We start from the raw sequence: 26,793 nt of genomic DNA on the forward strand, positions 1-26,793 counted from the left end.
CTGTCATTTCTGAAATGAAACTATCCTGGCTGATTTTGAGGAGAATATCAAGGTATTAGTTGTGAACTCTCTGTTGGGATTCTGGCATGTGCAGGTTTGCTCCCCATTTCTCCAGCAGTGTGAGCCCAGATTGTATTGCTGTGCTAAACCACCCTCATTCCAGGTAGTGGGAGTGGGACTGATGACCAGAACTGCTTTCATTTCTGGATAAGCTGTGAATGCTGTGCTGCTGAGAAGGCAAACAGGTGAACTAAACCCATACATTTTGCCCTTTCAGCATCCAAGCCTTTGCAATCTCTTTCCTAGGGCACCAGGTTTTGGTCTGTTCCCAGTTGATTCACTCGACTCCTTCAGTATGAATCTTCCCATGGGAGTATTGTGGGGAGTTCTGCATATCCCCATTCCTTGCCTGAGGATGAAGCAGTGTTGGGGCCTGTGAGGTTTTGATCCATAATTTGACATTTGACCCCTCTCATATTTTGTCTTGGAGAAGGGAAGGATTGCACAGATATCCTTTTAAGGAGCCACATATTCCAGGGTGATGAAAAGGAAGACAGAGGACGAGCTGTGGGTCTAAACACCTCAATGCAGATTTTGGGTCTTTTTTACGAGGTGGACGCTTGCTCTTAAGGTCTCTGCGCTGTTTCAGTCTGTAAATGTAACTTTCAGGTTCACTCAGTTAAATATGCCTTTTCTTCTCTCCTGCCAAGTTGTCATGCTTGATCAGCAGAAATGCTGGGCTTTCCCCCGAGGCAAATACAATCTTGTGAAGGACAAAGTATTTGGGAAACACTGGGATGAACAGGAAATTTAGAAATTGCATGGCACAGTTTACAGATAAAAATCCCAAGATGTTTTTTAATCTTACAAAAGAATGGTCTGCTCTTTCTCTCTCCTCCAACCCCATGATTCATTTACCTTTCTACTTCTGTAAATATGTACTGTATTGTAATGCTTGCTGAGAACATGCAACTTGAGTTATACTATTCAGCCTGAAAATACTGGGGAAAAGCAGTGATAGGGTAATACACAATCTGTGTGAATAGAGGGCCGTTTGTAGCATCTGGCTGTCAGATTTCTGTTTGCTTGTCTCATTTGAGCATTCTGACAATTAATCAATATTGAAATGCTGCTCTGGATGTGCAAAGGATTGGAGTAAGTGCAAACCTGACCATATGCCTTTTGGCCAAACTGCTGTTTGGCTTCTTTAAGTCTTATGAATTTTCACTAGGTATACCCTTTTCTCAAAAAAGAAGAAACTAATAATGAAGTAATTTTTTCCAGGGCTGTGAGCAAGACCACTTTTGCAATTCTTGGCATACACATTCAAAAGAAAACAGTAACAATGCATGTTCAGGCCATTCATTTTTATTTGTGTTGACAATATACTCACAAATTTTCTACTGTTGGCAGTAAAATTTTGGCTAATGTGCGCTACTTATTGACTGAAAATCCTCCCATGCACTTCCAAGACTTCCAAGGGAAGTCTTGCTCTCCCATGTACTCTCTATTCATCTCAAAAATTCCTTTTTATTCACAAACCAGCCAAAAATGGGCAGTAACACTGCAAACTGTCCCGAAATTGCCCAGCTAATCCTGGTGCTGTCAGCATAATTCCAGAACTGAAGGTTTTTGAATCCTGCCAATCAAATTTACTTTAGATGTAGTTGCAGAGGAAAGCTGTATTAAACTTCTGTGCCCACCACCAGTGCTGTGGGGTGAACTTAAAAAAGGCAGCAGCTCTTGGTCCCATACTGCCTTTGCAATCCCATCCAGTTTTCCCTTTAATGTTTTCCACATACGGTGCTGAAATCCAGTATCTGACTTATTTTCTAAATATAGAATCATAATTATTTTTAAAATTATCAATGCAATGCGTCTTACTTGTTTTCAAGATGTTTTTTCTCCTTTTGCAGTATAACAAAGTATTGCTAGTTCTTGTGTTGCCCATTTCCCATGGGCATTTTTGAAGAAGTTTTATTCCTTTTTCTTTATGTTTTACTGCATATTGGGAAATATCTCCTTTCCAGTTTTGAAGCAGAAAGCAGAGTAGCAAAGAGCACATTCCTCTGCTATGGAAGAGTGGCCAGGTGTGAGCAGGTTGTGCCCCACTGTCAGCACAGAGCTTTTCACACAGCTGTACTTGGTTCTTTGGTAGCAGTGGTAGAACAAAACCAGTGGTGGTAGTAGCAAAGCACAGGCTCAGTGGTTTCTTAGCTGTATTTTGAGTGTCTCTTACATTGCACTACCCAGCTGTAAAATCCTTGTGTACTTCTGTGTTATTGGAGTGACCAAATGGAATTAACTTCACATGAATAACTTTGAATTTGCTCTTCCATTATGCAGGATTTTGTCTCAGAGGTGAAAAGTGGCTGAATGTAAGCCTAGACTGTGAAAAAACAAGTAGAGTGAATGAGTTTTATTTCAATATCATTTATCGTCTCCCTGCAAATATTTGTGTTTTTTATCTAAAAAGCAGGAAGCAGCTTGTGATTTTAGTAACATGCTTAGAACAAATTCTGGGGTTTTGAACAGCTTTCCCTGCTTTGGCAGTGCTTTCCATTGTCAAATTCACAATGACTTATAACAGATCTATTCAGAAGAAATCCTACCAGTGCAGATTTCAGTTTTAGTGGCCTGTTACACTCCAAACCACTCCACTTCTTGTGGCAAAGAAAATAATATACAGTGTTATATCGGCGAGAAACTGATAAGTGGCACCTGAAAGCAAACAGTTTTATTCATAAATAGAAGAAATTATACCACTGTTCAAGTAGAGTCACAACTGATAATGGTCTTTAACAAGAAGAGAGTTCTTCTCAGGTAGTGGGCAGAGATACAAAAATATCAAGTTATTTTAAAATCACCTGGTATTTTTAAGTTGGAATCAACAAGTTCCATCCTGCTAATGTAAATGTTCTTAGGAATAACTAAAAGCATGTTTGAAAAAAACAATATGTAAGGAAAGAGGCAGTTTTAGTAAGACTGGTGAAACATTCAGAATGACATAAAGTATTATTGACTTTCTTATGGATTACCTCAAATTTTGGGCTTATATTGTTGCAAATTATGTATTCTGTACCTGAATATTTGAAATCATTTCAGTCATGGCAAGAAGATCTCTGGAGTTTTTTGTGGATAATCACATGCAGCCAATGGCATAAAGATCTGGAAGACTGCCAGAATTGCAGTAACAAAATGAAGCTAATTTCTTACATAATTTCCTGACTAGCACTTTCCCAGACTACAGTAACCCTGCATATAGCATTTGAAAACATTACCAACAGTGTTACAGAATGAAGCCCAGTACGATTTAATATGTGAGAGAGGATGAAGGGATTAAAGTCTAAAGATACAATGTCAGTGGAATAGTCAGAAGGGATTTGTATTCCCACATTTTCTATAGAAAAGTTACAATGTTCTCTGTGTGTCTAGGGCTGAAACGATTTGAAGATTTGCCACTCTATGCCACTAACCATTTCTTGCTTTTTCTGTTGGACTCTGAGTGAGACTGATAACAGTAGTGAGCTTTGCAGATGGAAAGGAACTGGTTTTGTAACAGATTGAGTTTTGGGAGCAGGGTGTGGGTAGAAGAAGATATGCATTGCTGGTTTAGTCTCAGACATGTGGTCAGATCCTTTTGTTTGAACCTCCCCACATTCTTCAGGATGTGAGTGGGAGTATTCTCCCATACATGAAAACCTTAAACGACTCCTGTGACTTCTCTTACAGTGAACCTCTGATACTGCTGGTTTCTAAGAAAATAATTTTAAATTTATGTGGAGGTAGGACAGGCATGGAGGTCTAAAGACACATGGTGAAATACACAGTGCTTCTGAAATCTGCTGATGAATGAAGGGTGGTGTGAACCACGACTTGCAAGCTGCAGAATGGTGAGTAGAGGTAATAGCAATAGATTGATGTTCCAAATTAACAGGAGTTGTATGGTGCACCTTTAGCTTTCTGACATAATAGTTATGAAGTCAGGAAGATGAAACATCTTACATTTAGTGACATTTTTCTTCTGATGGAAGTGGTGGTCACAGATGCAACAGCAGAATGCAAGACCCAGGGTGTGCCTTTCTTTCCTTACCTCTGTGTGGACTCCTGTATTTATGAGAGGAATAGCCAGTCCCTTTGACTGGCTATGAGCAGCTCTGTCCACTGCTCATTCAGAGTTTCTCCCCTCTGGTAAGGACAATAAATTTTCTCAAGAATTTTCTTCTATGGACCTGGGAAGACCTACTTTTTCATTCTTTCTTTTTATTTTAAGTTGGGTTACTTTTGCTCCATTATGGCTTATGGAGTTGAATGTGTTTGCTTTCACCTCTCTTCCACTGGGCAAAAAGCCAAACCATGACTCTTGGTGTAGGGATGCAGACTTTCTGGTAAAATGAAATATCTGGTAGGATGTACAGCTCTGTCCACAGCATAAATTCCTAGGAACATGGGATGTATAGTGAATATAGTGTAAGGTGCCCATACAGCCCTCATGCAATTTTCAGGGATTGAAACATAGCCCATGGGATGTGTCTAGAATACCTTTCCAATAATTTTAAAGCTAGACTTTCTGTATTTCAGTGTAAACTACCAAATAATTTATGCCCAAATTAGTCTTCACAGTACTACAAAGGAATCTTTTCACCAAGATTTAGTTGTAGTCAGGAATACTTTAATGGATGAGAACATCTTCTGTTGTAAATAGACAAAGTTTTCTCTCTGCAACTAAACCATGAACCCACAGAGGGAGACAAGAAGCACAAGCACATAGCCAAGTTGAGGAAACAGTTTACAGCTATTATTTTTAGGGGGTTTATGCCATTTGGGAATTTAGCCTAATATAACTGATCCTTAAAAAAAGGCCAAACAATCACCTCCTCAACCAGTATTAGTAGTGAGAGTGGATATATTGGGGTTTTTTTTCCAAGTTACACACAGACTGTTGACACAGCATGGTTCAGTTGTAATACACTTATTAACTTGGCTGAACAAAGAAAAGTATTTTTTTCTACATGACTGCTTAGCATACAAACTCAGAGTGACTGGCAAAGCTGAAAACAAAATGTCTTTAAGAGAAAATAAAACAAAGCAGGTTATTTAGTAGGGAAAGGAGAGGGGAGGTTTTTTTATTGCAATCTCCTTAAGGGACAAAGTGGGGAAATCCCCTAATGTTGTTAGTATGACACAAGATCTCGTGTTCAAAGACTTGTAGAAGTGTATCTCATGTGATGACTAATCTCATTTGTCTTTTCTATTTTTCTGTCACCATAACTGTGATGTTTGAGGACAGCTGGTGTCCTCAGAGCTCAGCCATCCTGTGTTTGTTTGTTCCATATAAGTCTAGAGACTGCGCCAGTGAGGGTGGCAGTGCAGCTAAACTTGGAGTGTGGAGCCTTGTTCCTAATGCCCTGACAACAGGACTTTCAAGGTGAGTTGTATGACCTTGGGCCTTCTTGGGCTTGGGGAGAATAATTTTGTCTGAACAGAGACATCCAATAAAGTCATGTTCTTGATCCAGATGGAGGCAATGAAGCTGAGGGACTTGACTCTATGCACATCTGGATTAAAGGCAGAGATGATTTTAGTGTTCAGTATTGTTCCCCTATATCGAAGGGATATGTTTAGGTAATCTCCCACTAGAAGGTGAAATAGGAGCTTTTCTTTTCCCTTATTTTTAATTGAGAAAGCCCTGCCGGGCACAGTGTTAAATTCTGCTCCCCATATTCCTAGTGAGGTTTCTTTTTCCCCAATATTTTAGGGTTTTGTACTGAAAGTGAATTTTAAATTTGAAGGATAATGTGGGAGTTTCTGAAACTGAATAGGTAAACATATGCCGGTATTGTCTTATTTAAGACATTCCTTGTTTGCCACTAGACAATAAGAGGAATCCAAAAAATGTATTGCGCTTAGCTGTAGCTGTCATGAATGCTAGAGGGGGTCCCATAAGGAGGCTGAAGGTATTTTATTCTATCCATTTGTCAGACTAATCACTGTCTTGTGAGAGGGGTTATTTCAGTAAAGAATGAGAATCAGCTCTCAAGTGAGAAGGAAGTGAATGATGTGGAGATACCTGACTCATAATTAACTCTGTTTGACAGGTGAGCATGCACAGCTTTATATAATATTGTATGAACGTAGTTTGAAGGCAGTGTATGGTGAGTCACAAATTCTGCATTCTCAAACTTTATAAGGCATTGCATGAAGTGATTCTTCTCCTCCTAGATACTGAATTACCTTGAGTAACAAAACCACTTTTTTGTGTTATATCCTCCTGGTTGTCAAGTACAACTCCTGCATGTCTCTGTCTCCTTCAAAAGGCTCCAGGTGACTAAAAAGAAAAAAAGAAAAAAGGAATGAGAAACTGGAATATTTCTCAAGAGTACCTTGCATTCAGTGCATTTTCAGAATCCCAATTCCTGTCATATGTACTTCATAAGTTCTTGCCAGTTGTGTTCTTCCACAGTGTATATTGTACTGTGTTCATTGAGTTATTGTAACTGTTGATTTTAAGTCTTAAGGTTATTTCATGGACAAATAAATCATGCTGAGGTCCAAGCAAATTTGATAATACTTCTTGTTGAATTCTAAAATATAAGAGGATCATTCTGCTTGAATACTTGGCAGCTGTGAAGTGTTTTAATGATCAGAGCCTTATTTCTACATCACTATTAAAGCAAATAGTGTTGGTAAATATATGTTTGTACAGCAAGCAGAAATTTCTTGTACAGAATTTTTGCACCTCTCTCTCTTTTGACTACATTTTTTCTCAAGGGATGTAGCCTGGAATCATGTAATGATTTTGTAGTGCAAAGATGCCAAGCACTAGTTAGTAAAGAATTTTCAAGTGCAAGTGCTCACAGCTGTAAAATGTGTTCCTGTACCTTTACTCTGGCTGTTGTAACCAGAAAACTCTTCTGTCTGTTCACCAGCAATGCACTGGCACCAGACCTGCAGCAGCGAGTGTTACCCTGGGGTTCATCTTACAGAATGCATAGGAAGGAGGAAAAATGTACATTTTGCCTCAGCACTTGCTCATCACCACCTTTATAATTCAGGTTTGCAGGGTAGGATTTGGATGTCCTACCCTCCAGAAACAATCTGGATCATAGTGATAGCTGAAGTTGTGCATAACTGACACGAGCAGTAAGTGAAGGCAGTGAGATTTTGCAAGGTAAAAGAAAAAATCTGCAATTGAACTTCTTATCTCTGATTATGTTCCAAAAAGATCAAGAGCTGTTCTGCTGTAGTTTTGTTATTTCATATATTGATAGGCTTCTAAAGCACACAGCAATTAGATAAATTGTCTACCAGTGCTCAGAGTGAGGGGCTGATACAAATTTCCTAAGCCAGTCATGTGACAGGTAAGACAGAGACTGTTATGCAGATCCTAGCAAAAATGGCTGGAATTTTTACTCTTGAAGAAGTCAAGACAGAAATCATCTTCAGATGAACATATATAAATATATACAAAAAAAAAATCTTTGTATTTAGAACACAAAGGACAGTTAAGATGGTGCAGAATTGATTATGTATGTGTTTTAGAATTAATTTTGCATGAATTCTAAGCAAGGAGAATGCCAGTTCTTGTACAAAATATTGCAATTTATTGCTTTTCCAGATTAAATAACCAGAAGGTGGTGGAGTTTTTTTGTAGATCTTTAAAATGTCTGTTGAATGTCACAGATTTCTAAATAAAAAATGTTAAAAAAAAAAAAGCTTTTTGGAAGCAGACAGCATTGTGCAGAACACTTGTTTTTGCTCTTCTAATCAATACATACAGTTTCTTAAAATCTGCCTAATATACCATGAAGTATGCAGGTCAATTATTTAGCAGTTATTAAAAATGTAGCACTATCTCATTCTTGATATTTTACGATGATTTGTATTTTTGCTACTTTTTTTTTTGCCTTTCCCTTGAGTAGAACATTGGTTTGTTATATTATTTCATATGTAAGAAAGTGTTAGTCCTCTATATGTACAATATTTCGATAAATAAGAGTTGAATTTACAATTTAAAATTATAAGGCAGCAGAACCAGTTATCAAATTACATATAAACAGTGTGTTAAAGGCACTGTGAAAATGTATGAGGCAAAATGAACACTACAAAGTCAAAAGCTATGCTGTAAATCTGAGACACTGTTTTTTCAAATGTTTCATATCACAGAAAAACTCACTTCTTTGCATTCTTCAAAAAGTTCCTTTATTCTTTTATCCCAAAGCAAGGACATAAATTAAATCCTTGCTGAACTAATAATGCAGCCAGGAAAAAAAACCAAAACAACAACTAGTTAATTTTTGTTTAACCATTTAACATTCTCATAGAGATTAACTCTGTGCACAAGGCCTGGGGAACTAATCTAAAAAGCCCTCTGGGGGACACTTTGGTTGGAGGGAAGAAAAACTGGCACAGCAGTAATTCCTAATGTGTCCTTTGCTGGTGAATGGCCCGTGACTCTCTTCTTTTTCTTCCTGCAGTTCTGCACTGCGTTGGAAATGTTGCATCCCCAGGCTTGGATACATCTCTGACCCCAGAGGGCTGCTCAGAGGAGAGAAGGAAGCTTAATGAGATTTAGTGCCTAGTCTGGTAAGTCTCCATGTGACTTTGCATTGACTCAAACCTCCTAGTTATTCCTGTAAAGGAAAAAGCTTTATATGATCAGGAACAAAGTCACTGATGTCTTCCATGCTTGCTTTCTGAAAAGAAAACCAGACAACATCATTTGGCCTTTGCTGGCACAAGACTTCTGAGCAGAATAGGAAAAGTAACCTTTTGCCATCCAGGAACAAATTATTTTCTCCTCAGTAACGAAGTGGCAAAATGTGGACTTGCAGCAGAGGCAGAGCAGTTGTGTTAAGGACCATTGCCCCTGAAAAAGGCCAGAGGGGGGATTGCAGAGCAGTACCCCACAGCTCCAGCTGTGCACCACTCATCTTTACTGGGATCCATGGGACAGAATGCAGATGTGGGCAGAGGGATGGGAGGAGCAGAGTGCATCCACCCTTTAATGCAGGACATTCTGCCCTCAGGGCCTCCCCTCTGGCCCAGGGGCACAGAGCAGGGCTGGCTGCAGCAGCAGCACCCCTGGGCTGCTCCCTGGGCTGCGGGGTCTCGGGCTCTGTGCCCTGAAGCAGCTGGACAGGGTGACATCGAGGGGGGAAGGTTACTCAGCCAGCACCAGGGGTTTTGAGTATTTGTTTTGCTTGTTTCCAAAATCAGTCCTGACTTGAAAGCTTTTTCAGCAGCTGCAGAAATCTACAGTCTTTAGCTCACAGCCCAGTCTGTCATTTTGTGTTACATCATGCACTATTCCAGGAGGTTGAGCTGCCTATGATTTCATAGCACAGTTGATTTTCTAGCTTAAGTCCTCAAGGGACATTAAAGGGAATGGAAGCCCTCAAATAAAATGAAGAAATTAAAATATATTACTAACCCTAAAATGCAGCATTTATTTGGATTAATAAAATACAAAATTGTAATGATCCTTTATAATGGATTTGATTTTGGTTCTGCAATGATTCAATATGTTCAATATGTTCCTGCTTCCCAATCTCACTTTGTCTTTACTTTGGGAAATATTTTTGTAGAAGAGGAATTCCTCTCTGAGGGAGGTGATACTATGGATGGTCTTTAATTGTCTTAACAAGTTTTAAATTTTCTGGGTTACTACTGATCTATAAAAAAGTTGTGATTTGAAGTCAAAGTCCACTTTTCATCCTGAAATACCTTGTTAGTTGGATAATTAATTGCCCCAAGTTAACCAAGTGGAACACAGATACCAAGCTACTGAAAGACAAAAATTTTTCATGTTTTAAATTCTGAAGGATCAGTACTAGCTCATTCTAAAGCCTGTATATACATTGTCTGATCTTTTTGGACTAACTAAATTTCGGCATAGATCAAAGGGGTTCTCTCTGACATGCAGGTTTCACATACCTCTAATAAAAACAGGGGTTTGTCCCATTGTGCCAAATCAACGAGTGTGTGGTCTGTGCTGGAGGAAAACTCAGCCTAGTTTAGTTCCAGATGCAGGCTAACTCTGTATGTGAAAATCTCTGTAGTAATCTTTCCTCCTTTGCTGTTAAGAAAAGTGAACTATTTTAGAGTATCCCATCACAAACTAGTTGCCTCAGGGCAGCCAAAAGTGGAGAATGTTGTGCTGAGAAGATGTAGGAATGCTTTAAGTGGGCATTGCCTGCTGTGGGAATCAGAGAGCAATTGCTTTGACTTCATGTTCTCATGGAGCTTTTGTGACACTGTGCCAGTTCAGTAACTTGGTCCTCCTTTAACTTGTACCTATTCTCAAATTATGTTACTAAAAGCAAGCATTTTCTGTCAACTCCATTGTTAAGCCTGTTCAGGCATAGTTGTGAATAAAATAAAGTTAGCTGATAGGTCAGTTTATGTTTTGAAAAGGACTTGAGGGTGCTGGTGGATGGGACGCTGGGCATGAACCAGCAATATCTGCTGGCAGCCCAGAAAACCAGTTGTGTCCTGGACTTCATCTAAAGCACCGTGGGCAGCAGGGGAGGGAGAGGATTCTGCCCCTCTGCTCTGTTCTGGTGAGAGCAATCTGGAACACTGCATCCAGCCGTGGGGCCACAGCACAGGAAGGATAAGGACCTGCTGGAAACAGTCCAGAGGAGGCCACCAAGTTGCCAAAATAAATTGAGGGATGGAGCACCTCTGCCATAAGGAAAGGCTGAGAGAACTGGGGTTGTTCAGCCTGGGAAAGGGAAGGTTTTGGGGTGACCTAACTGTGACCTTCCAATGCCTGAAGGAATTACAGGAAAGATGGAGACTTAAGAGTGTGGAGTTACAGGTCACGGGGGAATGCTTCACACAGAGAGTAGGTTGAGATTAGATATTAGGAAAAAGCTCTTTACTGTGAGAGTGGTGAGGCACTGGCACAGGTTTCTCAGAGAAGCTATGGCTGCCCTATTCCAGAAGTGTTGAAAGCCAGATTGGACGGGGCTTGGAGCAACCTGGTCTAGTGGAAGGTGTCCCTGCCCATGGCAGTGGGCTGGAACAAGATGAGCTTTAAGGTCCCTTCCAGTCTAGGCTGTTCTAAGAAATTCTGCTCTTGCTGTGGGATGGACTTTTGCTGTGTCCCGTTTCCATCACCAGCCGGGCTGTTCCGGCTGTAGCTCGGTCCCAGCCCGCAGCAGAGCTCGGGAGGTGCCGCTGGGGTGGGAAGCGCCCGTCCCGGCCGGGCCGTGGCGGGGCCGGTGCCGCCACCTCGCGGCCGAACCGCGGCAATGCCCACGCGCCGCGTGCCAAAGCTGGTTCCTATAAAAACCGCTCGGAGTTACAATTATTCCTCTTCTTTTCCCACCCCCCTCGGGCTTTGCAGCTGTTTCTGTTTCGGCTTTACGAGGTGACAAGCCAAACCGTCCAACAAAACTCCGCTCTTTGTCACTTACTGTTGCCCGTGGCAGATGCCTGAAAAGGTCAGACCACTGCCTCCAGGTAGCGCAGTGAATCCTCACGTTTTAGTCCTTGAAGTTACCCACTTTTGTCGCGGAAATGGTCATGTGTAGAGAGAAAATAATGTGAGTCCTTCTTACTGGAGTGTTGATAGATGCTGGAGTGTGTCCAGAGAAGGGAAATTAAGATGGTTGAGGGGTCTGGAGCATCAGTCTTATGAGGAGCAGCTGCAGAGGCAGCAGATAACTGATTGGAGAAGAGGAGGCTCAAGGGAGACCTTATCACTCAACAGTCTGAAAGGAGGCTTTTTCAGCCAGGTGGGTGTTTGTTTCTCCTCCCAAGTAACAAACAATAAAATGAGAGCAAACAGCCTCAAGTTGTGCCAGGGGAAGTTTAGATGGGATATTAGGAAAAATGCCTTCAACAAAACAGCACTGGAACAAGTGCTCAGGGGAGTGTTAGTCGCCATCCCTGAAGGGATTTCAAAACTTAATAGATGTGGTGCTTAGGGACATGGTTCAGTGGTGGACCTAGCAGTGCTTGGTTACCAGTTGGGCTCTCTGATCTCAAGGGTCCTTTCCAACCCTAGCAGTTCTATGGTGCATGCTTCATGCTCCTCAACTGCATTTTTGTTTCCCTGTTTAGCTTATCTGGTAGTTTATAATGGGTTTCAATCCCCCACAATTCATCCACTCTTATAGAGACTGGCACAAGCCATAACATACTAGAGGTCTTTTTTTCATTTCTGCTGTCGCCCTTTACTGCCACAAGAGGAAACTCCAGAGTCTGAGGCAGGACAATATTTTAGTTGCTTTTTCCATTTGATAACTGAAAAACTACTTAAAGGAGAGGGAAGTGGCAGTGTTCCCTCCCCTCTAGCTACAATCAATATTCTTCTATAACTCAAAATCTGTCTCTGCAATCATGCAACACAGATAAACTTCTCTCTCTCCCCATGTCCCTACATTCACAATGGGAAATCAATCCCTTTTTGTTGTTTTTTTTCTTCTTTTTTTTTTCTTTGTTGGTTTGTGGTTCTTTTATCATAGGATATACTTCTCTGCCACATACATTTACATCTATACATCACTTCCAGATTATTTAAATAATGTTATTAGGAAAAAATGACCAATTGAGGGGGAAAAGCAGGCTGGAAAACTTTACTCTGAACATGGAAGGAATAAAGTGGTGTGTGAAATGGTTCAGAGGAGGAGATTTCATACAGAAGACAATTGATGGAGAGGTTGCTGCTTTGCATGAGGTTGAATAATTTTGATTGTTTCTCCAGATTCTCTGAAGATTCTGATTTAAACTGCTGCTGTTCATAGTCTGTCACTAAAAAGCTATAATCAAGTAGGGCTCAGATACACTTCCCTCCCCCATGCTCTTTGCAGCTGCTGCTTTTAGACAGGAAAAATCTTAGTTCAACTCTAGCATTGCTAAGAAAAATGTGACCTCTGATCTGGAAGTGCCGTGCCTCTGAAGGGAATGTTCTGTAACACAGAATGATAGAATCTTTTTATATATCACTGCTTAAACAGTGATCCAAAATAGTCTGGAACTGTCCTGACTTACACAGAGTCCAAAGTCTTGTCTGTTTGGAAGGCTTCAATGCACTATATTATCAAATCCAATCTATTGTAATTAAATTGCATCTTGGTATTTGAGGGTGCATTTGGGGTGGGTTTTATGTGGTGGGTTTTTTTGGTTTGGTTTTGTGGTTGTTTGGTTGGGGATTTTTGGTTGTTTTTGTGGTTGTGTGTGTGTTGAGTTTTGTTCTTTTCTTTTTCTCCAGAGAATGAAGATCCTTTCCCCTTTCTGCAGCGAATGTGTTTTCCCTCCGTTTCGGCTGTGTTTCTCCTTAGGTCAGGGAGGGCCGGTGGGTTTGTCCTCAGTTTAGAAAGGGATGGGTGGAACTCGCAAGGTCTTTCAGCAATCTCTGGAAAACAGCGCTTGTTGAGTGTTACCCCATCGACCGCGCTATCTCCTCCCGTACCCAGGCCACAGTTTTGGGCTGCCTTCGGAGGAACCCGGGGCTGTGGCGGTTTTGGCGGGCTGAAGTTCCTTGGCCATTCGCACTTTGTCGCGGGCGCCACCCTCCGCGCCGTGTCCCCTCAGTGTCCCGCCCTGGCGCCTGGTGTCCCCTCAGCGCGGGGTCGGGCCGGGCGGTACCGCCGTGTCCCCTCAGCGCCGGGCCGGGCGGTACCTCCGTGTCCCCCTTAGCGCCGGGCCGGGCGGTACCACCGTGTCCCCTCAGCGCCGGGCCGGGCGGTACCGCCGTGTCCCCTCAGGGCCGGGCCGGGCGGTACCGCCGTGTCCCCTCAGCGCCGGGCCGGGCGGTACCGCCGTGTCCCCTCAGCGCCGGGCCGGGCGGTACCGCCGTGTCCCCTCAGCGCCGGGCCGGCCCGGGCGGTACCGCCCCACTGACGGGATCCGGCGCGACGGCGGCCGCGCCACTTCCTGGCGGCGGGAGCGGGGCGATGGCGGCGCAGGACGTGCTGGGCCAGACCGCCCGGCTGGCCTCGTCCAGCGCCCTGCTGCAGGTGCGGGGCCATCCCTCCCTCCTTCCTCCTCCTCCTGTTGCTGCTCGGCGGGGCGCCGCAGGTGCTTCCCGTGCGGCTTCTTTCACAGGTGCTGTTCCGGGTGATCACCTTCGGGCTGAACGCCTTCACCCTGCGCTACCTTTCCCGGGAGCTCATCGGCGTGGTTAATGTCAGGTGAGGGGAGGCGGCTCGGCGGGCGCCCCTGAGGCGTCCCGGGGCTGGTGGGGCTGCGGGGCACAGCTTGTGCTCCGTGCTGGTCTGTGCCCTGTCACTGGAGATGCTCTGATTAATGCTCTGCAATCTGCTGTTGGCTGTGTCGCAGTGTTTGATCATTTCATGCCTCCCCAGGTCTGTTATGGCCTGAAACACTGGTAGCACTGGCCTGCTTGTGTTTAAACCGTTCGTTTGCAGAGGAAAAGCTAGATACAATGTACTTTTCCTGTAGGATAGACTTTGTATCTTCATATTTGGTCTGCTGCATGTATTCTTGCCCTTTGAATCGTCGCACGAAATTACTTTCTCTCTGTTTTTAGGAGATGGTGATATTTTTAGGTTATATAACCATGTTTGCACACCTGTAAGAATTGTCTGCCAGGCAGTCATGTGTAAAAACTGTAATGCTACCACATGAAGGATTTACAATTTATAGAAAAGAAATCGTTTTCTCTCTTTTTTTTTTCGTTTTTTTTTTTTCCTTTTCACCCCCTTAGGCTGACTCTGCTATACTCAACAGTTGTCTTCCTCGCCAGGGAGGCATTTCGCAGAGCTTGTTTGAGTGGAAGTGCCAAGAGGAACTGGGCCAAAACAATTAATCTCTTGTGGCTGACGTAAGATACCTTTAAAAGTTTACTTCCTTAGAATTTCTTGTTCTTGTCTGAGAGCTCACAGAATGAGAGGGAGTGTTTATTAACTGAGGTAATTATTTCAGCATTTAGAAGCCTCAGTCATATTTCTCATACAGGACTGAGGTAGGGAGCTGCTCAAGCCTGGTCCTTTAACATTTACAGACTTGATTTCTTGTTGGAGCACATGAGGAAGTTCATTGCCAAAAGTGCCATTTCTTCTGTCGCTTGAGTTTCATGTAGGTTGTAGCTGTTGAAGGAAAACCCTGTTGCAGAAATACTTCCTGCTCAGTTTTATTCTTTTATTAGCTGATGTGCATTTGTGAACCTGCAACATAAATGTTTGGGTTGGAGAGATGTGAAAAGGTGAAAGAGTTGGAATGAAACAACAGGGAGGAAGTAGGGTTGCTTCTTTCAGCTGTGGCACTGTTTGTAGCAGAACAGCTTAAAAGTCCACAGGATGCTGCAACAAGCAATCACACATTGCAGTAAAGTGGATTTTATGGCTTGTTTCTCCCTTCTGGTTCCTGGTTCTCTCTGTCTGTTAGCTCTAGCTGCTGTGTAGCCTCAACTGGACTGGGCAGTAAATTTACCTGCCTGATACAGTGGAAAACTACCCCTGCATGATAAAATAGTATTCTCCTACTGGGGCACCTGACTTTCCCTGGAACTGCCCAGCTCTTAACTGGATCTGGCCCAAGAATGGGGGGTTATGTGTGGTCATCTGCATCCAGGTATGAAGCAGAGGGATTGTCCCTGTCAGGGAGAGGTCTAATGCTAATATTTAAAATGTACTGTTTCTGTTCTCTAAGCTGTACTGTACTCAGCTTTCTGCTGTGTGATAGCCTTTCAGACAAGCTTTAAATGACAGAGATGACATTGACTGTGTGCATCTTTTTTTGTTTTAATTTTTTCCTTGTAGAGAAGCAAAACTTCAGATGAAGGTTAACTTTGGTGAAGCATCTGAAATATATCTTAGGAGCTTGTTGCCAAATATCTGAGGGGTCTGATAGTGCGAGGGTCAAAGAGATCTTGCTCCAATGATTTAAAACTTGATAGACTGTGCCAGAAGCTCTGTGTTTCTGAAGCAGTGTCAGCAGAACAGGATGTACAGGCTGATGTGGGATGAGAATTGTTTGGTCCTAAGGCACAAAAATGCAGATATTTAAACTTATGTCTCTGGAGCAGAAAATGGACAGCTTAGAAAAATGTTTTCTGTATCTTGCAGAGAGTGCCTTAAGGGTGTTCATTACAGAGGAAAATATTCATTCTTGGTGTGGTAACAATAGGAATTAATTCCTCAGGGCCTTTTTCTGTGTAATCATTGTGGCCATATGTGATATTATAATCTAATTTTCTTTGTGTTGTTTTGGTTTTCAATATCTGTTTTTGTTTTGTGTTTGGTTTTTTTTCCTGCTGAAGTAACATTTCCATTAATTAGTATTTATGTTAACTTTTTAGAGTCCCTCTTGGTGTCTTTTGGTCTCTTATCTTGGGCTTAGTCTGGCTACACTTGCTTGAAGTACCCGACCCTTCTGTGGTTCCTCACTATCAGGCTGGTGTAGTGGCATTTGGTCTTTCTGCCATTATTGAACTCCTGGGAGAGCCCTTCTGGGTTTTAGCACAAGTCCATTTGTTTGTGAGACTTAAGGTTAGTAAAGTCCATGGGGTGTGTGCATGTGGGGGGAATCTTTACTGAAAAGAACAGATTACTGACTTGGATCTTTGTATATTCAAGCACATAAACCCCCTGTGTGTACTGTTTAGCACTGCATGGCCTGTTTGTAACATATCCAGGAATTTATACCCATTAACCAAGCAAGTTGGTTTATTACCAACATTACATTATATTATTACCTTCAAGTTCATTAAATCCTGAAACATAGGTTTTGATTGGAGGAAGAGACACACTGCTTTCACAGTTCTACATAAAATTGTGAAATGTATCTATTGAGAACATGACAGTCTCAAGCAAAATTTCCTCCCTTATGTCCAGTACAAAGGACTGGAAAAATGCAAAGGAGGAACTGTGGAATGCTAGAATAGAAAACTTACAGAAAAATGACAATCTAAACTGGCCAGCTCAGTGCAATAAAGTCACACTGACCTTGAAAATCTTGCATTCCTACATGAATTTTGTGCATTAAATGTATATATTTTAAGCTTGTGCACATGGTTAGGTTGCCAGAAAATAACCCTTCTCTGTTTTATTTCTTGAAGGTAATTGCTGAAAGCCTTTCAGTAGTGTCAAAATGCATTTTGACGGTTACTTTAGTAATCCTTTATCCTCACTGGGGCCTTTACATTTTCTCCTTGGCTCAGGTAAGTTCCCTTTGTTCTCAGCTGAATTTTAGTTTTACTTTGACATTTAGCCTTCTGTGAAGAATTTTGGGGAGCTGAGAGAAAAAGCTCCTGGGAGGTTTAAGATTTAGAATTATTGTTTGGTATTTTCCTTATACTCATTACTGACTTGGTGCTTTGACACGGAGTTAAAGGGAAGTACAAGGAAACACCTTCCATCTGTGAAGGCACATCTTGCAAATAAGGTTATGTTATTCTAATCATACCAAACTTTATCAGCCTGTACCACCAACCTGCATTACCTTATCAGAAGGTGCTAATCAAATGCAATTAATTCAGACTAAAACTTTTTCTTGATGACAGTGAAGGAGGGATAATTTTTTTCCTTTAGTTTTTGCCCTGGCTGTTGTAGATCGCTTATAACTGATGGAAATTGGAAATGTTCTATGAAGTTCTGTGAAGTAAGAGATGTAGGCAGTAGCTGTCAGCTTGATTTTTGATTGAGTAATTGCTTTATAATTGGACCTTCAATGATCTAAAAATGCTGAATACAACATGAAAATTAGCAAAGGTCTATGATAACCTACAGGTTACAAAAAGATGAAAAGATCAACAGCATTCTTAAGAGCTGTTCAAATTCTTACCTAGTTTAATATTTGGTAGGCACAGAGACTACTTACATTTTCTTCTCACTGTATTTTCACATGGTATATAATTCTGCATTTCGAAGTTAATTTTGTTTCACTGTTCTTCTCTCCTTCCTGATCTTCCCAGCTTTTATACGTCAGTGTTCTGGTAATGTGCTATGTAATTTATTTTGTGGTGTTTTTGGGATCTCCTGAAGCCACAAAAAAGTCATTTCCAGTTGCTAGAGTGAAAGCTCTATTACCTAGCTTCGTGGAAGATGAGGTAAGTTGTGCAATTTATTTCTTGATTTTCTTCTTAAAATCTCACGTGAGGGTACTTTGTATGTTGCTTTTAGACTGGGGAGTTAATTGAGTTGTTTTGGGGTTATTTTTGCACTATAGAAGATATGATAGATTAAGTAAAAAAATATTACATTGAAATTGTGCTTGAAGTTTGTATTAGTAAAATTCTTGTCAGAAAAACATCATGAAACTTGAACTCTTTGAGGTTATTTGTTTGTTGTTGCTGACTTGGGTTGTGCAAAATATTAATAGACATTAACTGGAGGTAGACCATCTGCACTGTGCAGAGGAATGACCAGCTATCACTGGATCTGAGGAAGAAAAGAAACTGGTTTCTTTTCCATGTAACAGTGGATTTTGGTACTTTGATCTCTTCACAAAATAACCATGAATGTTCCACAGCATCCTAGAGACACTCAAATATCGCTCAAACAAAAATGAGGCAAAGAAGGAAATGAAAAGACTCATTGAGGAAGATAACACTGTGGATAAGATTTACAGATTGAAAATATAAAGGTGGTTCTTGGTTGCAAGTCTTATAAGGACAGTTTGAAGAGCAGTAAACAATTCACATCTCCAGTGAGGATGAAGGTTATATTGGCATATTAAACACCCTGGGCGTTTTTCCCCTAACTCTAAACTTGATTAGTATTTTCTGTAGAATGCTCTTATGTGGGTACTTTGTCTGCAGCAACATTGCTTCTCAACAAGGGAATCAGTTTTTGCCAGATCAGTGATGTTGGTGCTTGAATTCAGCAATGCTTTACATTAGTGGTTAGTAACTGTGGCATTGTGGGTTTCCTCACCACTGCAGTTAGAGCTGCCCTACAGTGTTGCATTGCCTTGATGTTTTCTATTTCTACTCTGTAATTTCAATCACATTTGTTATATTTCATTTTTTTTTTTGCAGACCTTTGTTAACTGGAAGGAAGCACGCTTGACTTGGAGTTTCTTCAAACAATCCTTCTTGAAACAGATTTTGACAGAGGGTGAGGCTTGACATAGGAGTGTGAGGAAAGAGGGCTCATGAAAACTGTTTACAAAATTGCCTTAAAAGCTTCAGAAAACTTGGGTGGGGGAAGATGAGGCAACTTGAATGGAGTTTTTGAGGGTTTTCAGAATTAGGTGCTGTCCCATTTGACTTTGTCTCTTGAGTACTTAGTATTGGAAGTGCCTGAACAAGTATTGGGAAAGATTTTGGGGCTTGTTCTGAAGTTCTTTATTTTGAAATTACAGGTGAACGATATGTGATGACTTTTTTGAACGTGTTAAATTTTGGAGATCAGGGTAAGTATGATGGTATTGTGGAATGGTGACAGAGTTTTCTTAGTCACTGCTCTTCATGTGGTTCTGAAAATGACTTAAAGTGTTTGAAGACAGCTTGAAAATCTGAGAATGTTTCAAAGCCTTTGAGATGCATTTCAGGGAACTTTAATTTAAGATAATAGAATTATAGAATAGCCTGAGTTGGAAATGACCTTCAAAATTATCTAGTTCCTGCCATGGGCAGGGACATTCACTAGATGTGTATTTTTCTCTTCTCCTTTATCAGTAAATCTTTACATTCCTGTTCTCATTCAGTGAACTTTATAAGGATCCTCTATATTCCTCTACAGCAAGAATTTTAAGTGTGGTTTGGTGCTGTTCTAGATTTTGTCTTACCTTTGCTGTGGGCAAACCTTGCAATTTTAAGCTGTAGTTGCTTGACTGTCGGAATTTTTGCAGAATACTGCTTTAATATTGCACTAAATACCGTTTGTTTTCTATTTTTTTTGGATGTTAAATTAGAATTCATGTTGTTATTAGAGACTTCATATTAAAATATGTCTAAAGCTCTGAGATTTCTTTTTTTTTTTAAGGTGTATATGATATTGTGAATAACCTTGGTTCACTGGTGGCCAGGTTTATCTTTTTGCCTATTGAGGAGAGCTTTTACGTATTTTTTGCTAAAGTGTTGGAAAGAGGGAAGACTGTAAAGGATCAGAAGCAGGTATGTTTATCTTGGATTAATTACATGTCAAATGCTTGATTTCTTTTTTTTGCAGGTAAGTTGCATCACAGAAGTGTGACGGACAGAAATGTGTGTTTAAATTTCAGTATCGAGACTGTTAAAATTGAAAAGTGGAGAACAAAAATGTTGAGTGAGGCTGGACCAAAAAGAAAAGAGAATAGGTAAAATGCTAATGAAATAGAAATGAATATATGCAGTGGCATAGTGCTGCCTTGCATCAATAAAGTTAGCATCAGCTGCTCCAAACAGTGTGATGGAAAGCCTACTCTACTGTGTATTTCCAGATATAGCAAGCCATTATTTAAATCATGAAATCTATTAAATAAATACTATCTGGAAGTACTTTATTTACTTAAACATATCACCAACTGTTAAATAATGTTTCTGAAGAGTGCAGCTTTGGGTGGAAAAGAACTGGATTTTTCATGTATGTTTGAGTTATATGAGGAGGATTAATGAATAAGAGCTTTGTTCCACAGAGTAATATTCTTGATCACTCATGAAAGTCAGCCTGTAACAGTCCTGCTAATTGCACATCAACACACAATTAAATCCTGTAGGTCCTTGGTGGGTTAAGGGAGGTATCTGTGTGTATATATTTTATATAAAACCTACCTGGTGTGTAGAATTTAAAAAATGGTGGAATAATAAATATGTAAAAAACGTTGCCAAGTTAAGACATTGTGTGTGAATAATTCAATAACAAAGGATACATTTCACACCTTTTTACACAATGCAAACTGATTTGTTTCTCTGAAGTAGCATTTCTCCACCAGAGTGGCTATTATTACATTGATTTTGGTTCATGTGATTTACTATGTTTTTTTTCAGGATGACGTTGCTATGGCTGCAAATGTATTGGAATTGCTGCTGAAACTTGTGCTCCTGATTGGCTTCACCATCACTGTTTTTGGCTATGCCTATTCTCAGCTGGCTCTGGATATTTATGGAGGTTCAATGCTCAGTTCTGGAACAGGTAAAGATTTATAGACCTGGTAAAAAAACACCACTCTTCAGGAGAAAAAACCCTACAGTTATTATGATTCTTTTGTAAATCAGCAGTTTGGGTTTTTTTCCTATGAAACCGCTATTGAAATCTGTGATTTAGCTCATCAGAATCCTTCACCTTGTTTGTTTTCTTGTCAAGATATCTAGACAGGAAACTTGTTCAAATGAACTTAAGCTTCCATTATTAGTATTAACATTGCAACTTCTATCTCTTAGTATCAGTGCCTGTAAAAACAAAGTGGTTTGATAAAATAAATCAGTAACTGTTTGTCTCCCTAATGTGTTTTTCAGGTCCAGATCTCCTCCGGTGTTACTCGTTGTATGTCCTGTTTCTTGCTGTCAATGGAGTAACAGAATGTTTTACATTTGCCTTAATGTGCAAAGAAGAAGTGGACAGGTAGGAAACAGTGTCTCCAAAATGTTCCTGTAGATTTATTTGTGCTGACCTTAAAAAGGAATTGGTGCTTTTGAAATTGGCACAGGTAATATCATGCCCCACAGAATAGCAACTCCTTGCTAGGTTGTCCGCATTTAGATTTAGATGGAGAAGCTTTAGCAAAAGTTGAAGGTTTGGGTAAAAAGGTCAGAAACTAAGAAATTGTTAATTTAGCTTTTGGCACATCACTAACTGGTAAAGTAATTTAAATGTGTGTTTTCTGCACAGATGAGCTTGAAGTTACACTTTCTAAGACAATCACTTGATGCATTGAAAGTTTGCATCTATTAACATTTTTCATGTACAGGTACTGCACGTACACTTAGGAATGACCCAGGCTGTGGGTGTGGATCCAGTGGTTTACTGCTTTGTAGGTGGTTGCACTACATGGCCTCCTGAGAGCCCTTCCAGCCTGGATTGTTTCCTGGTTCTGTGTTTAGGCTGTCCCTCATGTGGCCCTTTCAAATTAATTTCAGTGAGGTCTATTTTCCACAATGAAAGTGGGAGCTTTTTTGACTTAGCAAGGGCTGCTTTCACAGCCCCTTTAAAATGTGCACTGGTTTTCCAAGTCACTGTTTCTAACAGAAGTGAAATAAAGTGTTGATTTGTTCTTGAGCATTCAACATAAAATAGCAGAAAATGCACAAGTTTTTACATTACTAATAATTGTTATTAAATTTGATTTTCTGCAATGACTGCACAGCTGATTAGTGTAATAGAATTTTGTTCACATAATGTAGTTCTTGGTTTAATTTGGTTGATGCATTTTCTTTCAAATGATTTTTTTATCATCACATTTCTCAAATTTATTTTCACTAGAAGATGGTAAGAGAAATTCTGTTACTCATGTTAGAAAATAAAAGGTCATTAGTAAATGAATGCTGTAACTGCATGCACTGTTAAATTAGTTCTTTTTTTTTTTTTCTTTTCCCTAGGTACAATTTTGTTATGCTGGCCTTGTCTTTCATATTTCTGTGCATCTCTTATTTCCTGACCCACTGGTATGGCAGTGTGGGCTTTATCCTTGCCAACTGCTTCAACATGGGCATCAGAATAGCTCACAGCACCCACTACATCTATCACTACTTCAGAGAGAGCACCCACAGACCCCTGACAGGCCTGCTGCCCTCACCAGCTCTGCTGCTGGTTTACATCATCAGTGCAGTGGTCACTGCTTTCTCAGAGGTAAGCTCTTTCCTCTCTGCTCTCACTGCCATACTGCTGCCAGGTTTTAGCGTCCACAAAAAGAGGAATGCCATGAGTTAAAAAGGCTTTTGAGGGTAGGCTGGGAGATTTGCATTACAGAAAGGCAGGATATACTGATAAGAGATTCTTTGTATCAATGTTCTCTGCCACCTGTACAAGGTGGATCTAACAAGTAAAATAAAATTTAACACATTTCTGCTGTGTGTAGTTAATCCATGTTCTTAGTTATTAATAATGGAAATGTTGCAGTTGCACCAAGAAACTGACATTAAAAATTCTATAGTAAAAACAGGTAATAACCAAAACTGGAAGAAAACCAAAAATGGTTGAAAGCATGTTTAACACATTTATTCAGTACAAGATGGTAATTATTCAGGCTGATTATTAAGGGGACTGGAGCTTTCCAATGTACAAAAATTTGACAGCTTGAAAATCCATTATGCCTGAGAAAGGAGAATTTTATATTTTGGAGTGGGAGATTTCCAGTTTTGTTAGAAAATAGCCTGATATGTTGCTGTACAGTAGCAGACTTGCCTGATAGCACCAGTGAAGTTCTGTGTCATCCCAATTTCTGCATGCCAGATAACAGCAGCTTCCTCATTTACCAGATATCTACTGAATGGTTATGTTTTGCTGACAGAACTTAAGAAAGCAAATGTTTGACTCCTGAAGATGATTTATTGTAGGGTCAGTGCATGTGCAAAACCAGGCTTTGCTTGTGACGTTGGTGTGTTGGATAGAGGTGTTGGACCTTATTTCTTGTTGAGACAGTAAATGCACTTTGTGCTGACTGGTTTTCCTGCAATCCCTTGTTTTCTTTGTTGTAGGTGTTGTTCTGCTGTGACAAGGGCTGGATGGCCAGGCTGATCCACATCAGCACGGGTGCCCTGTGCCTTGCAGCAACCCTCGTTGTGATGTTCTGCACAGAGACCAAGCTCATCCACTTTGTCAGGAGCCAGTTCCTCTCCCGCTATTTGAAGAAAGGAACATGACCTGCTCCTGTGCAGAACAGTTCTTGTATGTGCTTGCAGTAAAGGGCTGTGTTTTTTCCATAAGATCTGTATGGAAAAAAGGTTTCCATGTGTGTTTGGGACCGTTGATAAGGGAGTGGCAATTATGACAGTTGCCACATGAATATTATTTAGTCTTCTGAACTGGTCAATACAGCAAAAGAGAAGTGAATAATTTTCTCTTCATGCACCATTCTTTTCTAAGCTTTTTTTCAAACAGCCTCTGAAGATCTAAGCTGCACCCCCTGACATAACCTGTTTGACAGACTGCATGTAGAGAGCTCCCCTTGTTGCTGCTGGGCAGTGTGGGAAGGCGTGACATGATTTAGAAGGCTCTTATTTGGCATGGGTGCTGCTTAACTGGAGAGAAAATGATCAGGGAAAAATCCCCCTGAACCAACCACAACAATAAATGCCATAAAAATACCAAAAGCTTGAGGAGAACCCTAGAGCAAGGACCAACACCAGTGTGAGTGTTGTGGAGCAGAACACAGTGTGGTGCAGAGGGATTGAGCTGTCACTCTTTGAAGTGCAAAGTGGGGAACAGAAAATCCTGACGTTTACAAGTAAATTAATGGAATACACAGCGTGTGTTCCTGCTGGCTCTGTGAGATTATTTCATTCAGCTGATCCTTCATGTCTGAGGGCATTGATTAACTTGTCAGAAATACTCTGAAGCCTTAGCTGGAAGTGGTTTTGGGCATTGTCTGCAGAAGGTGTTGAGTACAGTCACTAATGGTGCAGTTCATAAAATTACTCATTAAATTTCTTACTTTCATTCCATTGTTTTATGCATTTGTCTGAGATTTTAAATGCCAGCATGAACAAACTTGTCTCAATAAAAATTATTTTGTCCATGCAATTGAATGCTAAATATATTTAATAACATTTTTTTACAGGGAATTATGCATATTGAAGATTTCTTTATTGGATAGTAAATACTTCCTTTTTGTTCGAATGTTTTCCTCATATCTTGGTTCTTGTTCAATCTCAACCTCTGGATTGTTTTTGTTTTTTTTGAATTGTTGGAAATTTGGATGTTCGGAAGTTTAAAAATTCCATGGAAGGCTGCTGGTTTAGGTGTAATGGTGTATTGTATTGCTAATCTAAGCTGAACTGGGCAGTTTCAGAATGTACAAGTGGCAGGTTTATAATGATCAGTGTTCCCTTTGCAGTGTTTGGATGGACCAAAAAATGTCAAGGGATGACAAATGTGTGCAGTTGAAAGCTTTTAGTTTAATTATGTAGCAACTCCGCAGATCCTCAGACTGTTTAAAAAAAAATCCTCACTGCAATGGCGTTGTGGAACTCATTCTGGTAACCTCAGTGCCCAGGCTGAAATGCTTTCCAGTGTCAGGGCCTTCATCTTGTAGTCAGAAATATTTTCTAAACTCTGTTAATTCTCACTTGGAAAACTTTGCCAGAGATACTTTATATGAGAATTTGGTGATTGAAAAATTATCATAGAGAAGCCAAAACGTGACAGTGAAGGGAAAGGAGTGGCCTTGCGTAGCAAAAGGCACTTGTCTCCATTGCCTGGCTGGAAGGAGTAGATACAGACTTGCTGATTCTTCTTATGCTGTTTTGAAATCTGTCAAAACAAAACAAACTGTACATTATTCTGTCTTCTTAATTGAATTCAGTAGTTCTTTGTCTTTTAAATTTCTCTCTTCTGAGTGATCCTACTGCTTTTTTTTCTCTTTTCTGTCAGGTGTGGAGTTAGTTATGAAGTACAGCTTCAAATATTGCAGAGGGTTGAAACTTTATTATGAATGGTCAAAGCCTACAACAGTTGCTTCTCCTTTACTTGTTTATAGTATAAAAAAATCAAGACAGTTGAACCTATGGACTGTGTGTTAAGGTCTATCTTTTTCTGTGTCTTTGGGATCCCACTGTAGCAATATCTCAATCTGTACAGTGAATTTTTATAACTCCTTGGAATGAGAAATTTTGTACAGCCCTGCACCTGAAGTGCTTTGGAGATGGAAGAACTTCTCATACAAATTGAAACTTGAAATCATTCTGCTCTTACAGCCCCAGCTGTACACTGATATTACTTCTGCTACTTGTAATCTCATAAGTAGGGTGATGTGAGATCTCCTTTAAACAGTGACCTGTGTAGTCTCATAAATATTACTTACTATAAATTCAGTGAATTAATTTAAAGTCAAGTTACATTCTTACACCAATTTGTGTTATTTCATTAGAAATATGATTTGTCATATTTCATATTGGCAAATCTCATGTCTCAAAAGCAATTTTTTATGAATCAGGAAGACATTTAAGGTGACTTAATGACTGCTCATTAGCAAATTAAGGAACATTCTTCATGTAAACATCATCTGTAAGCTGCTCGGTGATGGTTGACTGATGTTTGTGATGCAGGATATTTTGTTTTTAATGTTTTATGTGGCAGGAAACTGCAAGGAGAGACAGGAAATAGAGACCTATGAAACTGTGTGCTGGTTTCTTATTTATCAGTGGGATCCTTAATGTCAGAGCTGTTAATTGCTTTATTGCTAAAGCAGCAAACTCTCAAACTCAGGGACAAAGCTAAGATTGAACTTGACCATGTTTCCCTTTGGTTTAACCCTGTTCATCATCAAAGGCATGACTGTCTAAAGTGTCATGAAGCTGTTTTGCAGTGTTCTTGAAATCTTTTCGTTTCAGCCAAAGGGGAATGAAACATTTTCTTTGGTGGCAATGGTTATGATTTCATGCTTTGTGGTGCATTTTTATTTCTTGGATGAATGATTTTCAGGGTAACACTAAATAAAGTTTATTTCCTTTACATTTTGTTTCTATCTTCCACTTGATGATTATTGGAATTTTATTTGTATCATTGGTACAGCTGATGCTTGAATTTGGTTGGATTTTCTAGGATATTTTATGTATAAATTCAATTATCAACCTAAACATACACACCATTTTCTAACAGACACACAGATAAAATTTGCTGTAGTAGTTTTGTGAGAAGTGGCATCATTATAGTAATTTTTTTCCTCTTTGTTTCTGTCAAATTGTTTGTATGAATTGGAATGGCCAAGTTCCTTTGTTTGCTTTTACAGTACACTGTTGTG

General features: G+C 40.3%; 1 protein-coding gene across 3 annotated transcripts; it reads left to right on the forward strand.

Annotated features, from left to right (window-relative positions):
- Nucleotides 1-13,771: 13,771 nt before the first annotated feature.
- RFT1 (RFT1 homolog) lies at nucleotides 13,772-26,504 on the forward strand. 3 transcript variants are annotated; one of them, XM_058845172.1, is made up of 13 exons: nucleotides 13,774-13,970; nucleotides 14,059-14,144; nucleotides 14,681-14,797; nucleotides 16,274-16,463; nucleotides 17,033-17,134; nucleotides 17,888-18,022; nucleotides 18,953-19,031; nucleotides 19,279-19,329; nucleotides 19,902-20,032; nucleotides 20,885-21,029; nucleotides 21,353-21,458; nucleotides 22,433-22,682; nucleotides 23,531-26,504. In XM_058845172.1, the coding sequence occupies exons 1-13, from the start codon at nucleotides 13,908-13,910 to the stop codon at nucleotides 23,693-23,695; spliced, it is 1,620 nt and encodes a 539-aa protein (XP_058701155.1). In that variant the 5' UTR covers nucleotides 13,774-13,907; the 3' UTR covers nucleotides 23,696-26,504. The 3 variants fall into 3 exon arrangements, with proteins under 3 accessions (XP_058701156.1, XP_058701155.1, XP_058701157.1); XM_058845173.1 differs by lacking the exon at nucleotides 14,681-14,797 and having other exon boundaries at nucleotides 13,772-13,970; XM_058845174.1 differs by lacking the exons at nucleotides 13,774-13,970; nucleotides 14,059-14,144 and adding an exon at nucleotides 15,361-15,546 and having other exon boundaries at nucleotides 14,679-14,797.
- Nucleotides 26,505-26,793: the final 289 nt, after the last annotated feature.

The sequence above is a fragment of the Poecile atricapillus genome, chromosome 9 (assembly GCF_030490865.1).
Source record: "Poecile atricapillus isolate bPoeAtr1 chromosome 9, bPoeAtr1.hap1, whole genome shotgun sequence".
NCBI classification, from domain to species: Eukaryota; Metazoa; Chordata; class Aves; order Passeriformes; family Paridae; genus Poecile; species Poecile atricapillus.